Source organism: Acartia tonsa, chromosome 12 (assembly GCF_053477335.1).
Source record: "Acartia tonsa isolate MP-2025a chromosome 12, ASM5347733v1, whole genome shotgun sequence".
Taxonomy (NCBI): Eukaryota; Metazoa; Arthropoda; class Copepoda; order Calanoida; family Acartiidae; genus Acartia; species Acartia tonsa.
The window spans coordinates 3148039-3165282 of NC_137271.1; the positions used below are offsets into that span (position 1 = coordinate 3148039).

The following is a 17244-nucleotide window of genomic DNA, read 5'->3' on the forward strand; positions in this document are numbered from 1 at the left end:
CCCAGTAGGGTATTACACGAAGGGAGGGGACAATGGGCTGTTTATTTACACTAGTCCCCAAAGTTTTATAATAACGTTTTCTTATTCTTTGACTTGACAACTTTGGGGACTTTTATTGAATTTTGATTGGTTGGTTCATTAAGTGTCCAAACCTTTCAACCACTAATTGTAAAGTTCAGAGAGGATAATTCTGTGTATCATTGTTGGGGATATACATAAATTTATCGGCCATTGTCTTATCTCTTTAGATCAATGGGGGTATCTTCAAATATACAAAAGCATAAAAACAGACATTGGACAGACAGACAGACATAAATACCAGAAATTTAAATGGATAAGACAATGGACGATTAATATATGTACATCCACAATGATGATCAAGTTTTATATTTACCCTCTTTCATTCGCTGAGTTAGAATATTGTGTACTTTTTATAGTTGATTTAGCATGATAGGTTGGTTTAAACTAGCTGTTTTTAAACTTTTCAACCAACAACACTAATTTAAAACAGTTATCATTTTGTTCATCATCATTAAAGATGTACATGCATTAAGTTTTTTACCATTTTTTTATCCCTCATAATCTGTGCACGTATACATACACACTTACACGTAAAGTTAAGTATAGAGTAACTACGTTACAAAAACGGAAGCCCTTTTTCGTAGACACATTTACAACCAAAAAAGAATGCTTAACATACTTTTAAACAAGGATGACATTATCCATAAGTAGCCAAGCACTAAAAAATATTATGAAATTAACAAAATAAAAGTGAGTTATCAAGCAGATGTTCAGTTGTCAAAACAAAAAAACTCAAAAAAGAAACCTTTAAAATAATAAGGTTTATGTTTCTCGATAGACAGACGGGCAAAACAATGTATAAACTAGATTTGCATTAAATTAATATTCAGCTTATTAAGTTTTGACACTCTACAAGGGCTCAAGTTCGTTTGTAGAATTCAGAGCTTTGCTTTTTTGTATTTTGTCATCCTTGTTTTACTTTGTACTATAAGTACTATAATAATGGTCATATTACAAGTATCGTCGATGACAGATAACGAGATTACCAAAAAAGTACAAATGTTTATAAAGTACAAGGACTTCTTTAAATGTTTACTTTATAGGTCGGTATATAATTACTTGGATGTTGCACCAGATTTTCATATACTCTGATAAAATGATGCTCGCAGCTGGCTAATATAATGAAACCCCCATCCAACCCCTTTACCCTTACCCTAACCCCTTCTGCTGGATGAACAAACTGACCAATAAATTAGGTCCATATTAGATGGCTAAATTAACGACAATTTTCCCCTGTCAATATATCCACGTATATTCATTACTTTATACTTATTTTAAACTTTTATTAGACCCAAATGTACGAAATCTGGCCTGAATTAACGCCCCATCGTATTGTCCATTTTGTAGCTAACTAAACAAGGATATTTTTATACCAAGAAGCGAATCATCACCAATCTATAAAAATCAGGTCAATCATTGCTTCAGTGTCCACTCTTTTCACTCAATAATTTTAATATACTGATAAGGTAATTTCATTCATTGTAAATTTTTAATTAGATGTTTACAGCAATTTATATTCTTTTGTCTTTTCCATTAAGAACCCTTTTAGTTACAATTAAACAATGCTATAATAGTTATTTATCGAGGGGCCAAAGGCCCGGGCACCGAGAACAGGTATTAATTTTATGATTTTTACTTTAATATTGGTGGAAAATTGTCTGTAATACGATGGTATACAAAATTTCTAAATTGCTGAGAACCGGTTCTAATCCAGATGATGTTAATCGTTTTTGAAGTTATACTGGTATATATAAATATGAGGCTGTAAAAAATTCTCATAAAACTCGATTCATCAACAAAAGAGTTGGGAGTTAAACCTTTCGTTGCTAAAAAAACTAACAGCAAAACTACCCCCCCCCCCTCCACCAAGAAAATTGGAGCAGTTTAAAACTACATTAAATTAACCCTTTAAAACATTTGATTCTAATTATTTTACCCCCTTGAAAATAAAAAGCTTTGACATCCTTGCCCTAAAGACTACAGGGCAGCAAGATGTACAAAAGATAAAAATGCTACGCATATAAAAGCAGATGGACATTTTTGTGGATCATTTTGACCACAATATGTACATGTGCAAAAACAATAAAAAGAAAATAATATTATTTGGATGTTGCCTCAAATTTTCATGTACTCTAATAAAGTGGTACTCACAGCTGGATAAAATAACCACCCATCCCTCCCCTCATACTGGATGATCGAATTGACCAATAAATTATGCCAATAGTATCAACCTAAAATTGACAAAAAAATTTCACCTGTCAATATATCCACGTATTCTATATCCATTAGAACAACGGAAATGTGCCCATCGCGTATGTGTTATGGTAAACTACAAAATTCGCGTGTTTATAGTATGAATTTGGCATTCAACCAAAATGGGTCAAACCTTCTGCTTTAGTCATCTCACTATTAAGATTTGTAAGTTTTAAGTCGTAAGGAGACTTTTTCAGTTTTAATGATTCTCTATCTTTTTTCCCCTTTCTACGTATTTCCCTCTTTCTTTCCCCTATATATAGTCTAATGAATATTAGTTGTTTATTGCATCACATTATTGACAGCTTTCCGGGGATATTAAAATAAAAAAAATAAGATTTAATCCAGTTTTGTTAGCCTAAGAGGCCGAAGTCCCGTGCTTAAATGGTATTTATTTTACGAATCTTATTAATATTCAAGGAAAATTGTCTATAGTACGATGCTATACGTGATTTTTCAGTATGGCCGAGAACTGGTTCTAATCCAGCGGATATTAATCGGTTTCGAAGCCATACTGGAAAATGTATTCTGAGTTAAGTAAGTTAAAGTGTTTGTGGAAAAGAAAAAAATGAATTCTTTTAATAGATAATATTATTCTCAAATAAAAATAGGAACCAAAATTATCAGAGATAAATTGATGTTCCTCCCCAATGATAATAAACATTATAAAATTACTGGTAAAAAAGTTTGGACATTATTGTGTTAAACCAACTTAATAATAGTACCTAAAGTTTTAAGAGCGTGATTTTGGTTACCAGAGCTGAATTTTTAAATCATTTTGGTGGTGCGCCAAATCGGGGTGCGCCGAATTTTAGCCAATCACAGCACAGCATTAAATGATATGCCGCGCTGTGATTGGCTAAAATTCGGCGCACCCCGATTTGGCGCACCACCAAAATGATTTAAAGATTCAGCCCAGATGTCCAATTTTCCCTCCCTCCATGAAAGTTGTAGTTATACGCATTTGATAAAGAAAAATATAATCCAGGTAGGAAGGGAACATTGGGATATTTATTATTAACAACTTTAGGGGTTCTAGTTTGATTTGTTGGTTTATTATGCATAATGTCCAAACAATTCAACTACTAATTGTATTCTACAGAAGGGGTATTTTTGTGTATGATCATTGGGAAATTTAATTAAATTATCAGTCATTGTCTTATCCCTTTAGATCCCTGAATAAATGTATTTGTGTTTAGTGTGTTTATCTTTGGTTTTTGGAGTGTCGAATGTTCGCGGTCAAGATACAGGGTAAGTCCATCAAAATTTATATTTAAATAAAAAATCTAATTTTAAATGGACATTCTGATAAGAATTTTAGAGTAGCAACTCTTTTTAAATCGTACCTAGCTATTTCAGCAATCACCATGCAAAATTTGATATCAATAGGACAATTCTAACATGTCTAAAACAACGAAAAGAGCTAACCATTTCTGACGAACGGACCGACCTTAATTAAAGAAAAGCTTCACTCTTAAAAAGACGGATATGATCTTGGAAGAGACGTCGAAGTTTTTTATTTCTAAATTTTTGTTGGGGGGAGGGGGGGGGGGTGGAGAGAGTTTGTATAAAAATCTTTACTTCTAGAATAGAAATAACTATTTTAAGGAATCCTCATACAAGAAATAGAAGGGAAATAGTTCTTAGTAGCAAGTAAGTATTTCATGTTATTTAATATCTACAAATAAAAGTAACTTGATGTCTGTGAAAACTATGTCTATATAGGGTGGGGGGCTTGTATTCTTATATGAAAGAAAGTCTGTCCGTTGGAACTATATGATTCTCTCTTCACTGAAGGTTTCATTTGTCCTAGAAAAGTTCAAATATTTTGGGGAGGTTACCTCCACCCTCTAAAGAGAATTAGCCCCTAGAAAAAAAATACCCATGAAAAATTTAGTTTTTTACCTTTTTAATTTTAAAACTACAATTTAAAGACTGCCCCACATAGCTGCTACTATTGAATAGATTGATAATAGTTATTTCTCGCATCGTATTATAAACGGCTTTCCGCGGATATAGAATGTACAATTATAAGATTAAAACTAGTTTTTTTAGCCCCGTGGTGCCGAAGGCACCGGCTAAAAAAACTAGTTTTAATCTTATGATTGTACATTTCTATATTCGTAGAAAACTGGATATAATACGATGCTAGACATAGTTTTTTCGTATGGATGAGAACCGGTTCCTATCCACCGGATTCGAATGAATACGAGAAAATATAATACTAGGGAAATAAAAAATGACATCTTTGTGTCAGACATATGCTAAAGCTAAAAAACACATCCGGTTACTTTTCTCTACCTGTTACCATATTTTAGTCAGAATAATTCACCAGACACAAAGTTGTCCAGTGACCTGAACAAACTGATCCTGCACCTGCTGGGAATTGCACCTGACCGTAATATTGTCCTGCGTGGTAAAGCAACACCAGATGGTCCAGGTAAAAATGACGGGTTTACCATAATAAATATAAAGTAGTAAGATTTTTTTTGGTCGGAAGTTTAAGAACTCAATAACTACTGAACCGATTGGGTTCTCTTACTTACATAGCTCCATTCCTGTAATGGATATAGAGGTTCCAGGACAAACGTAGGAGTCCCAAACGTCGGAGTGGACAAACGCAGGAGTGTTAAAATATTAATTTTGTTAAGTATTTCTATACAGATTAGGTTAGGTTAAGATATGAATGAACAAATAAGCCCCCCGCAGGGGTTAGGCATTAAAAAACCTATAAGATGGTGTAAAATAGGTTAGGTCCACTCCGACGTTTGGAACTCCTGCGTTTATCGTAGGACCGATATAAATCCTGGAGAATATTTGTCGTCACTTTATGTTGCTAAGATGGGCCTCATTTATAGTCAGTTCATTTATCCAGTAGGAATGGAGGTAATGGGGTAAAGGAAGTATTGTTATTTTAGCCAGCTGTGAGTCGAGTATCACTTTATTAGAGTACATGGAAATCTGGTGAAACATCCAAGTAATATATATTATATATCCATTTATCCATCCCTATTTATATATTTTTGTGTTTATTTTTAGTAATGGCAGGCGCATTGGCTGCATCCTCTATTTTCTCAACAATATTTGCTGGCACAGGTTAACATGGAACTTTAAGAAAACAAGGATGACAATATCTATAAAAGGCAGTTCTTAAACGGTAGAACAAACGAACATTAACTCTTGTAGAGAGTCAGAACCCATTAATCAGTATATAAAAGTACAAAAGTAAAAAAAAGTAAAGAAGTTGTATCAACTTTTTTGCTTTTTATTTAACCCATTAGTGCCGAGCGCCACTTTTATGGGCCGATCGAGCTGTAAGTTTCAGGGAAGCTTTATAATGGTCAAAACGGAATTCGTATTTTTTTGTTTTGCTCTAGTGGCGTGCACAGGAAAGTTGCAAAAAAACCCGGTTCGGCTTGGCCATAAATACCAACCAGGCATTAACACCCGTTTTTGGTGCTTTCCCCCAGTTTTAAAACCCGGTTGACCTGTATAAACCCGGTTATTTTGACCAAAAATCGAAAAATGTAATTTTTGAACGCCAAAAGTGAGATGAACACTTTTTAGAACTTTGATACGATCCGTAATTGAAAACTACACAACCTCATGTAATCTAAAGAGCTACAAGTATAATACGAAGCGATTTATTTCAAATTTCGTGTTTAGCCGGCGATTTCGGGTAAAAAAACCCTGTTTTGTTGTTGTTGTCAAAAAAGATCTATTAGTGAAACCGGGTAATAAAAATTTCAGACTCAAAATGGAAATGCCGAACCGGGCCTATATAGGGCGTAAAAAAACGATAAAAAAATCATATAAAAAATAATAATTTAAATAAAACGAATTTACAAATAGATGTACTTGTCAATAAACATTAGATTTCACGAAAAAAATCAGCGACTTTACTATAAAAACAAAAAAGTTAGATGGGGTATTTTGAATTGTCATGATTTTCAAACTTTGTTGATCTATACCAGCAAACGGAAGTAAGCTAAACTGCCAGCTCCAGGGGGAAATGAAAGCCAGGGTAGTAGAGGGGGGATTCATACTGAGAATGATGCAATTATGAAGCCGGAAACCGGTTTTTTTTCCATTTTCTGGCACCGGGTTTTAAAACCCGGTTCGGCACTAATGGGTTAAGATAGCTAGCCGGTTCTTTCAGTAAGTAGTAGATGTAAAATTTTTCATAGAATTCAGATATGCAATCGGTTTTTTTGTAGACCTCTTATTTTTTAAGTAATTTAAGTTTTTTAAAAAAATAATTAAGTCGGTTTTAAGGTACTTAAACGCAACAAAATAAAAGAAGAAAATGGCCAGTATGAACAAAAATAGTAAGATCTTAAATTTGACACCTTACTTTTAAAATTCTGTTGAGTAATTATTGAAAAAATCTATTTTTTTAACCTCGGTTTAATAAAAACTTTAGACCTAAATATTTTCTCAAACAGGCATAAAAAACATGGGTTCATATATACCTTTAGAATCAGAAAAACATTACGAATCTATTCTAAGCAAAATTGAAAAAGTTTTATAAAACTATAATAAAAAAAATAAGTTTATTTTAAGAATCATAATTTTTGGCTTTAAAGGGTTAGCTTAAACCAAACCTGAACCAAACCTAAACAAAAGACAATGCAATGTAGCAGATATTTTTTAAACACAAGAAACAATAATGTATTTTTAACTGCATTGTTTTGAAGTTTATAAACAGACTGATGCATATTTGTTCATAATTTTTCATTCTTTACATGTTCTTTAATATCACTATATTTATTGTAGTATCTATTGTATATATTGTATGAACGTTCTCCTTTTTTTTTGGCAATTCTATAGGTTGATTTTATAGGTTAAGTTTCCCGATTCGTCAATTTTTGCGATTTGTGATTGGCTAGTTTAGTAGTTACAATTCTTAAAATAAACTTTTTCTTTTTTCTTTTTTTTCTTACAATTTTTTTAAACTTTTTCAATTTTGCTTAGAATGAATTCATATTATTTTTCTCATTCTAATGGTATATATGAACCCATATTTTTATGTCTGTATGAGAAAATATTTAGGTTTAATGTTTTGATTAAACCGACGTTAAAAAAATAGATTTTTTCAACAATTACTCAACAGAATTTTAAAAGTAAGGTGTCAAATTAAAGATCTTACTATTTTTGTTCATACTGGCTATTTCCTTCTTTTATTTTGTTGCGTTTTAGTACCTTAAAACCGACTTAATTATTTTTTTAAAAAACTTAAATTACTTAAAAAATAAGAGGTCTACAAAAAAAACCGATTGCATATCTGAATTCTATGAAAAATTTTACATCTACTACTTACTGAAAGAACCGGCTAGCTATCTTAAATAAAAAGCAAAAAAGTTGATACACCTTCTTTGTTAAAAACTGCTGAAATACAATATAATGTTTAAAGGACATACTTACATTAAGGACATTACTATACTATAGGAATCACCATGCAAAGTCTAAAAATCGATAGGACAACTCAAACATGCCTAAATTAACGAAAAGATCTATGCGTTCCGGACGGACCGACCCTAATTATAGAAAAGCTTCGCTTTTAATAAAAAAAACACACGAAAAACACACCCCTCCTTTTTCAGTTTTTTGGAGCTTTTTTTGTTAACTCCCTTTGTTAAATATAATATTTAATGATGTTTTATTGTAGGATTAGGTTTGTTTGGAAAGTCAAGATCAAGGGCTAGAGCTCATAGATGTCTACCTCTGCAATGTAAGGTAAAAATTATTCGATATTTATATCTTTGATACTTATCTTAGACTAGCGGCTTCGCCCCTAGCCTCTAGGGGCTTTGCCCCAAGAGATTATTGAAAATTAATTACCTCTGGTGCTGCCACCACCACATTTTAAATTAACTTCCTAAAAAATAGGGGGGGGGGATTTTTTTTTTGGAGGGTTCAGGGTGTCCCACTCCCCAAGATAATAGCCTAAAACCACCACATGACCATTAGGTATATTCCCTAAAGAATAGAATCCTATCGTTCAAGTTGTTACCGAGATTTTAAGGGACGGACAGACATTATTCTACTTTGTATTATAGATTATTACATACATTTCTCTAAATAAATACTGTAATACCGAATTAAGATTTGATAAAAGTCTCCAAAGTTTTAAGATACCAAATGAGATACCAATAATTATACAACTTTGTGGGACCATTGTAATTTACAGTCCAATAGCTATATATAAATGTTCCGTCTGTCTGTCTGTCGGTCTTGCTTCTGCTCTGTAACTCACTCTGACCGTTTGACATGCTACATATGGATGTTGTCTAAATAAATGTATATGTATAGATGTATAACCCAGACAACTGACTGGCGCAAGTGGTTGGGAACTTTGTCGTCTTCTAGCAAATTGCTTTATGCTCTTTTGTAGCAACCTGGCTGTGGTTATATTTCCGACGCTATTGTCTGAAATTCAAAGACCCAATTGAAAGTCAGAACAGATTCCCCACTCGTGGGTAGAGTTACATATAGCTCGTGCCCCAAATTATTTATAATTTAGGTTCGTGTAAATGGTAGAAGTAAGTGTTGTAGAAGAGTTCTTGTTGGAAGAAGATATTTATGTCCAAGGTCTTGTTAAGTATTTATATTCAGGGCTCGGCAGTTGCGCCTCAGTCGCGCTTAAGTCTCAAAAAACTCGCTTGTGTGTTCAAAAAAATGTGAAAATATAGATTGTCTGTTAAGTAACATCCAGCTGACAGTATGCCAATTTCACTGAGGCTTAAACGCGGTTGCCAAGCCCTGTTTATAATCATTGATGTAATAATTATATTGGGTTCTTTCCCTCAAAGTGTCTGGCGAGCACAGAAACCTCTCCCCCATAGTTTTAATAGTTATTTCTCGCATCGTATTATAAACGGCTTTCCGCGGATATAGAAAGTACAATTATGAGATTAAAACTAGTTTTTTTAGCCCCGAGGTGCCGAAGGCACCAGCTAAAAAAACTGTTATTCTTATGATTGTACATTTCTATATTCGTAGAAAGCTGGATATAATACGATGCTAGACATAGTTTTTTCGTATGGATGAGAATCGGTTCCTATCCACCGGATTCGAATGAATGCACTGGACTCTTAACCCTTCAGCGGTGTACCCAATATAACCTAACCTAACCTGTACTAAAGTACAAAATGTAAACACAAGAAAAACTACCATCCTCCCTTTTTTCTACCTATTTCAAAATCAAGAGTGGTCAGGGGTTCTATGCTCAACTAGGTACTTGAAGGAAAACCACCAAATATTATTATTTTATTATTTGTTATCTCTTTTTAGTCATTAATGTGTTATTTGTTCAGAAATAAATTTAAACAAAGATTGCTTTTTTTTTGTTTTTTGATCTAAAAGCATAATCATGAAATTTTAAATCGGCAAAAGCAAGCACATGTAAGATATATAATAAACAAGAATGACAACATGCATATAAGCAAAGCTCTAACATCAGAAGGAAGGACATATGAACAATTACTCAAGTAAAGTGCAAAACTTAGTAAGCAGAGCATTAATTTGTATCATACATTTTAGGGTTTGATAATAGTTATTTCTCGCATCGTATTATAAACGGCTTTCCGCGGATATAAAACTGGTTTCAATCTTATGATTGTACAGATCTATATTCGTAGAAAGCTGGATATAATACGATGCTTGACATAGTTTTTTTCGTATGGATGAGAACCGGTTCCTATCCACCGGATTCGAATGAATACAAGAAAAGATATTATATCATATCTTACCTTACTGATATAGAAATTATCATGCGAAGTTTGAAATTGATACGACATTTCTTACATGTCAAAATTAATGAAAAGGTTCTTAAAATATAGTATAAATTAAAATGATCAATGTTATGTCTTTTTATTCATTTGATAGGCATTGGCCTTAAAACGGTACATTGTTTGCAGAACTGCAAAATGTGAAATGTCGTTGTAATTTGTTTTATTTTCAAAATAGATAAGTATTTTTATTTTCATTTTAAATAACATACATCATTATAAAGATAATAGGCTGTCTATTAGGGTTGGGCCGGATACTTTTTTGGCCGGATACCGGATATCCGGCTGATTTCAAATGCCGGATATCCGGTTATCCGGCCAAATTACCGGATATTCGGCCGGATAACCGGCTAAATTACCAGATATTAAAGTAGCAAAAAAAAATTATTAATAAACTTTTGAGATTTCATATATAAAATTTACATAAAGATAAACATATTCAAAAAGTGTTCTTCTAGCTTCAATAATAAGAAAATTAGAGCCATTTAAAATTTTAAAAAGCAGAGATTTTTGGTGTAAAATATAAAAAAAGTTATAGCCGGATATCCGGCCGGATAGTTTCAATATCCGGTATCCGGCCGGATATTGAAAATGGCCGGATATCCGGCCTAACCCTACTGTCTATCTTCTATATGTCGGTACTAGGACAAACGTCAGAGCGACAAACGTCAGAGAGACAAACGTCAGACTGGACAAACGTCAGACTATACAAACATCAGAGTGGTACAAAGGTCAGACAAATTTAGCTTTTTGTAAAAGTCTGACGTTTTATAAAAACAGGGTTAAAATCTAATTACATTGTTTTACATATTACTATTGACAAATAAATTTGACACACCCTAACACATACTTTAATTTTATAAATTATACATACGGGGTGATTCAGAATAAACTGCGTTTTCCGATTTTCTGATACAACCAGAAGGAATACAGAAAAAATAGTTATACACCCTTGTTCTCTGTACAAAAATACATTAAACTTAGAAAAGGTCTTTTTTAATATCTCTGAAAATAACGGCGCATTTTGGAGCATTAATATTTCAAAAGGTACATATGATGCTTTTTTCTGGTAGAATTTTGTGCTTTAAGGTTGGTCTAAAAAAATTTATTTACTTGAAAACAACATCTTAACACGGCCAATAAAAAATTTTCTACCAACTAAAATAAAAATTTTATTTAAAATTCCTGCATTGAAAACAAATATTCAATTTTTCTTTTTGTGTACTTTATCAGCATAACCTTAAAAATTGTTCATGTTTGCTAATCCCCACCCCTCAATTATTTCTATAATCCTTTAATCTGATTGACAGATTAAGATATAAACTCATAATTCATTTTTAACTAACGGCTAAGACCCTAGAGGCCTCTAGGGGCACTTGAGGAGGAGAGAGTCATATTTAATAACCCAATTTCTTATTTTAGATTTTAAAAGAAAAAGTAAAAGAAGAAATTTTATGTGGAGGGGGGGCGAATTATATTTTTAATATTTTTTAGGGGGGATTTTTCATTTTTTGGGGGGGGGTTGGTGGTGTCCCACTCCCCAAGAAAATAGTTATAAACCTTACCGGGACCTATGAGAAGCTACCCTGTTAAGACCTATATGTCTGAATATCTATATGTGTGTAACCAAGGATGATGGATCTCGCTAAACTCTGAAACGATATAGTTCTCATTTACAGTGAAGTTTATTATAGGTCCAGGAAAGGTTTAAAACTATTTTAGGGGAGGGTCACTTCACCCTCTACAAAAAAATTTGGATCAGCAGTTAGCGCGGTGAATTTCCTGTAGGCTGCCTTAAATGATATGTTATTGTTCAATCCACCCTGTTGAAACTAATCGCCCCATATCCGGTTAAAAGAGTATTTTAAAATATTTTTTTTTTCATTAGCTTTTGAGAATTGTACATTACACGTAAATTAAAACAATAAAACAACAAAGATATTTTAAAAACAAGCTTATCATTCAAAAATAGTTGTATTTATTAGAATATTATGACGTTTATTGTTGTTTATTTATCTATAAAACAAGAACAAACTTGTTCTGTTACATTAAACAGTTTGAGAATTGAATTCATTTTTATAGGAGCAGAATTATAATCTATGATTACGGTTTTGACCCTCAAAAAAAACGTAATCTACCATTCCACTTTCCTCTCTTTTGGTGATGATATTATCAACATTGATACGATTTTTGAAATGTATCATTCCACTTTCAATAGAGGCGAAACTGGAATTGTACATTTATGTTTACATATCAGCCTATTCATAAACATAATAGTAATGATATATTCTAGTTATTATTTTTATTTTTACATAAAATTTTAAAATTATAAATAGTATTTTGTACATTCCTATGATTAACATAATTTAAAAATAGTTATGTATGATTTCATTTATGTTGATGTTAAAATTGTAAACCACCATTCCAGTTTTGCCTCTCTTGAAAGTGGAATGGTACATTTCAAAAATCATATTGGCATTGAGGATATCATCACCAAGAGAGGCAAAATTGAAGTGGTAGATTACAAAAATCATATCAACGTTGATGATATCCCCACCAAGAGAGAGGAAAGTGGAATGGTAGATTATGTTTTTAGAGGGTCAAAACCGTAATCCTAGATTATATTTCTGCTTCTATACAAATGGATTCAACTCCTAACTGTTAAAGTAAAATAATAGAGGGGGAAAGGGTTAAATAACTGCATGTCCCCATCTCATGGACCCTGTGACGATAAATTGTGATAAATTTGAACTAAGAAACTTATGTAATTTAGTAAGAATTGTACATAATGTTAAATTATGATAAGAAATTATATATAAACTATGATCAATTATAAGTTGCATTAGTTTGGTGATACAATTCAATATGAAGTCTACCCTTATCTTTTCAATATTTCTTACTGCTATTGCCAGGTATTATAAATATAATATTATTTATACCTAAAAATAGCATTATACATACCATGTGTTATTTTATGGAACAAAAGAATTGCCTAAACTAGCCCACTTACCATTGACAGAAATTAAAAGACAATATCTTTTTTAATAAATTATATACCAGAAATCAGAAAATGCCCAAGCCAATTAAAAAAATAAGATACCTATTGATTATTAACTACTGTCAATTGTAAGTGGGTTAAATTAGGCAATATTTTTGTTTTATTATATATTATTTTGTAGAAGATTTATTCCATAATTAAGGTATATCTGTCAATATTTCATTCCGTAATTTTTAGATAAACTATTTATCTATTTAAACTTTATTGTATGCTTTTATAAATTTCCTTACTGGCATAAAACAATACAGGGTGTTTTAAAAAAGAAATTTTTATCTCCAGCAATAAAAAAATACTGAAAAAAAGATGATTCTTTGTACAAGGTCATTCAAGAGAAATGATTTTTTGAAAACTTAATTATGCATAGAAAATAAAACAATTATGTAAATTGCTTTATATATTTGGAAAACATATTATGAGACATTTATGTTTCAAATATTTAAAAATGATTATTTCAACAAATTATGCCCTAAAAACCGGTTTTTCCAAAGGCCTTTTTTTTCAAAGATTTATTGATTTAAAGGTTTTTGAAAAATGTGCACCTTTTTAAAATTCAAATTGCGCGGCTTGTGTTAATAGTAGAAAAATATTATGCACATCGTTAGAACTATCATAAGCTCTTGTTTTTTAATGTATCAAAAATATTCCAGTGCTACATATAGTATAGGAGCTACGTGGTAAAATTTTCACGCAATTTTAATTTTAAAAATGTGCTTATTTTTGCACACCCTGTAAATCCATAAATCTTCGAAAAAAAGGCATTTGGAAAAACCGGTTTTTAGGGCATAATTTGTTAAAATAATCATTTTAAGTATTTGAAGCATAAATGTCCCAGAACAGTTTTTCCAAACCTTTAAAGCATTTTATATAATTGTTTTATATTCTTTGCATAATTAAGTTTTAAATAAATCATTTCTCTAGAATGACCCTGTATGATACTTAAAAATATTTAATGTTTAGCATTGAGGGAAGCTGTGAAGATTGCCTAAAGGTTTTTACAATATATCAAGATGCTGTACTAAGTGATGATATAGTTAGAACGCAAATGTTTTATGCTACAGCTTTTGCATGCCCATCTTGCAATCCATATAGACCAATTGATGAGTGTGAATGTGCGGAACCTATTTATCATTTTTGGCCAACCTTAGGTAACGCATAGTTTAATTTCACATAAATAACAACTAGCTTAGTTAGTGATTAAGACACATAAGTATATTATTTATGATTAGAAGCTGGAATAGTATGAATAACCTCTACAGGATCTGCCAGGACCTAAAAACAAAGGTTGTTAAATAAAAGGGTGAAGGAAGCAAAAATTGACTTTAACTCACTTAAGGTCGGAAATTCATTATTAAACAGTGGACTTGCACAAATTTTAGCCCTCTAGCTCTAATAGGAACTGAGATAATAGGGGAGGGGATGTTAAATGCCCCACCCCCGACTGTTAAGGGTTAAAACTACAAACACACTTGAATGCCATATATAAAATGAATAACAAGTTATTTATATTGTAGTACAGGCTCTGTATCCCGTGTTCCTGCAGCCTCAACGTGTCTGTAGTACTATTCTTAAATGTTCAACTGATGAATTCACATGTGAGGATTGCTCGTCTGCATTTGAGACTTTAGCTGGCAATATGGTTTATTTTGACAGTATTGCAGAAAGAATTGAGTTTTTGAAGGTAAATCAATTTGTATAATTCCACATAACGATAAAAATTTATAACTATATATTTCATTTAGGGAGAGAATTACTGCAATGAAGACGAGAAATGTGTTGGTTTTATAGATGAATATTTTGAAATTATTCATGTAGGTTTGGCACGCTTTGTCACTTCATTTTTAAATGAATGTACTTGTAATCCTCCAGTTCTCTAGATGACGACTTTGTAAAGTTACAGATCAATTTTGTTTTGAATTTTTAAAAAATGTTAAAAAACTTCAACTGCATGATTTATATAATATATTTTAAACCTTTATTATATTGCAGTAAGTTTATTAATTAGAATAGTAAATAGCTTTCTAATATTCATTTGAATCCGGTGGAAAGGAACCAGTTCTCATCCATACGAAAAAACTATGTCTAGCATCATATTATAACCAGCTTTCTACGAATATAAAAATGTACAATCATAAGATTAAAACCCGTTTTTTTTAGCCCGCGCCTTCGGCACCTCGGGGCTAAAAAACTGGTTTTAATCTTATGATTGTACATTCTATATCTGCGGAAAGCCATTCATAATACGATGCGAGAAATAACTATTAAAAACTTTGGAAAACTTGAAATCTTATATTAAATAAAAGTGTAAATATGCAGCATTAGCGAAAATTAAATCATACCTGCTTGCTGTTGGGGAGGTGTTATCCTTATACTAAAGTAACAGGATGTTTGTGTGTTTGTTTGTACCAATCTCGCTAACCACTGAACCGATCGGGTTCTCCTTAACAGGGTAGCTTCTCATAGGTCCCGGGAAGGTTTATAAATATTTTGTTGGGGGGTGGGACACCCCCAACCCCCAAAAAAATATAAAATATATTAAAATAAAAAATTATTAAAAACAGTTATGAATTTTTAGATATTTGTGAAAAATTGTCTCTATTACGATGCTAAACATGATTTTCCAGTATGGTTGAGAACTTCCATACTGGAAATTCTTATATTCAGCGATTTCACAAAAAAGTATTGAGCACTGAAAACCTCTCCACTCCCTTAGTTTTGTAATAAATTAAAAAGAGTTTTTTTTCTATTGACACTAAAAATGATAGTGGTAGTAATTTGTATCAAAATATATTCTAAAGTCTAATAGTATCCATACGTTTAAGCAATCATAAAATAAAGCATTTGAATAACAACAAAAGATAATTATATTAGGTTAAAACAATAGAGGGGGAAGGGGTTAAATAACTGTATGTCCCCTTCCCAAGGACCCTGTGCCGACTTTTAATTGGGTCTTTGAATATCAACGAATAGCGTCGGGAATATTAACACAGACAAGTCGCTACAAAAGAGCAGAAAACAATTTGCCAGCAGATGAAAAATATCCAGGTAGTTGTCTGGTTATATATCTGTACTATAAATTTATTGAGAATTCAAAGAGATATCAGAATGTTGCAGAATACCTGAAACTTTTAAGCCAAACAAAAATTATCCTTGTTTAGACAAACTGATTAGCTTTTTTCATTTTTTTGTTATCAAAAGAAATCTATATTTATTATGGGATCTAAAGGGATAAGATAATGCCCCATGATTATTAATGATGATACACAAAATTACCCCTTCATTAAATAATTATAGTGGTTGAAACGTTTGAACACTAAATTATTCCAACAAATCGAAATTCAATAAAAATCCCCAATGTTGTTGGGCCAACAAATAAGAAAACGTCATTGAAAAACTTTGGGGACCAGTGTAATAAACAGCCCAATGTCTCCTCCCTCCCTCATATTTATTAATATTTGATATTTGTTGATATTGTTTGGACACTTATAGTAATATATTCTGATTTGAAATTCAACACCTTTACTAAAGTTCCCTCCGCGCATATCATTTCGGACAAATTTTATAACGATAATCTCAGGGATCTAAAGGGATAAGACAATGGCCAAAAAATGAATGTACATCCCCAATGATGATACACAAAGTTACCCCTCTGTAGATTGGAATTAGTGGTTGACACATAAGTTAATCAATCGATATTCAATAAAGTTACCAAAGTTGCTAGGCCAACGAAAAAGACAATTCTCATAACACTTTGGGGACTAGTGTAATAAATAGCCCATTCTCTCCTTTCTCTCTCTCTCTCTCTCTGGATAGTCTTGATCGGTCTGTGTATCATTAAAATTATTGGATATTTTCTTGAGATGTTAGAAAATAAATTTATGAAAATAGCTTAAAACCTCCAAGAGATATCCATAAAGCTTATCTAAAATGTATAACTGATTTAGACCAACAATTTCTGAGATCTTTAGCCTCAGACAAAAATACACCTTATTATTTTTTCAATCTATAATGTTGTCAGATTGTTATGATACTTTAGGATAAAACTTTTCCCAAAATCGTACAAAT

General features: G+C 31.9%; 2 protein-coding genes across 2 annotated transcripts; both read left to right on the top strand.

Moving 5' to 3' along the window:
• Positions 1 to 2855: 2855 nt before the first annotated feature.
• On the top strand, positions 2856 to 9584 carry LOC145334459 (uncharacterized). The gene is made up of 7 exons (XM_080179923.1): positions 2856 to 2871; positions 3534 to 3585; positions 3943 to 3987; positions 4653 to 4774; positions 5374 to 5430; positions 8003 to 8070; positions 8858 to 9584. Exons 1-7 carry the CDS (start codon positions 2856 to 2858, stop codon positions 8933 to 8935), a joined length of 438 nt encoding a protein of 145 aa, XP_080036049.1. The 3' UTR covers positions 8936 to 9584.
• A 3338-nt stretch (positions 9585 to 12922) lies between these two features.
• LOC145334773 (uncharacterized) lies at positions 12923 to 15200 on the top strand. The gene is made up of 4 exons (XM_080180373.1): positions 12923 to 13036; positions 14140 to 14327; positions 14694 to 14860; positions 14922 to 15200. The coding sequence occupies exons 1-4, from the start codon at positions 12990 to 12992 to the stop codon at positions 15054 to 15056; spliced, it is 537 nt and encodes a 178-aa protein (XP_080036499.1). The 5' UTR covers positions 12923 to 12989; the 3' UTR covers positions 15057 to 15200.
• Positions 15201 to 17244: the final 2044 nt, after the last annotated feature.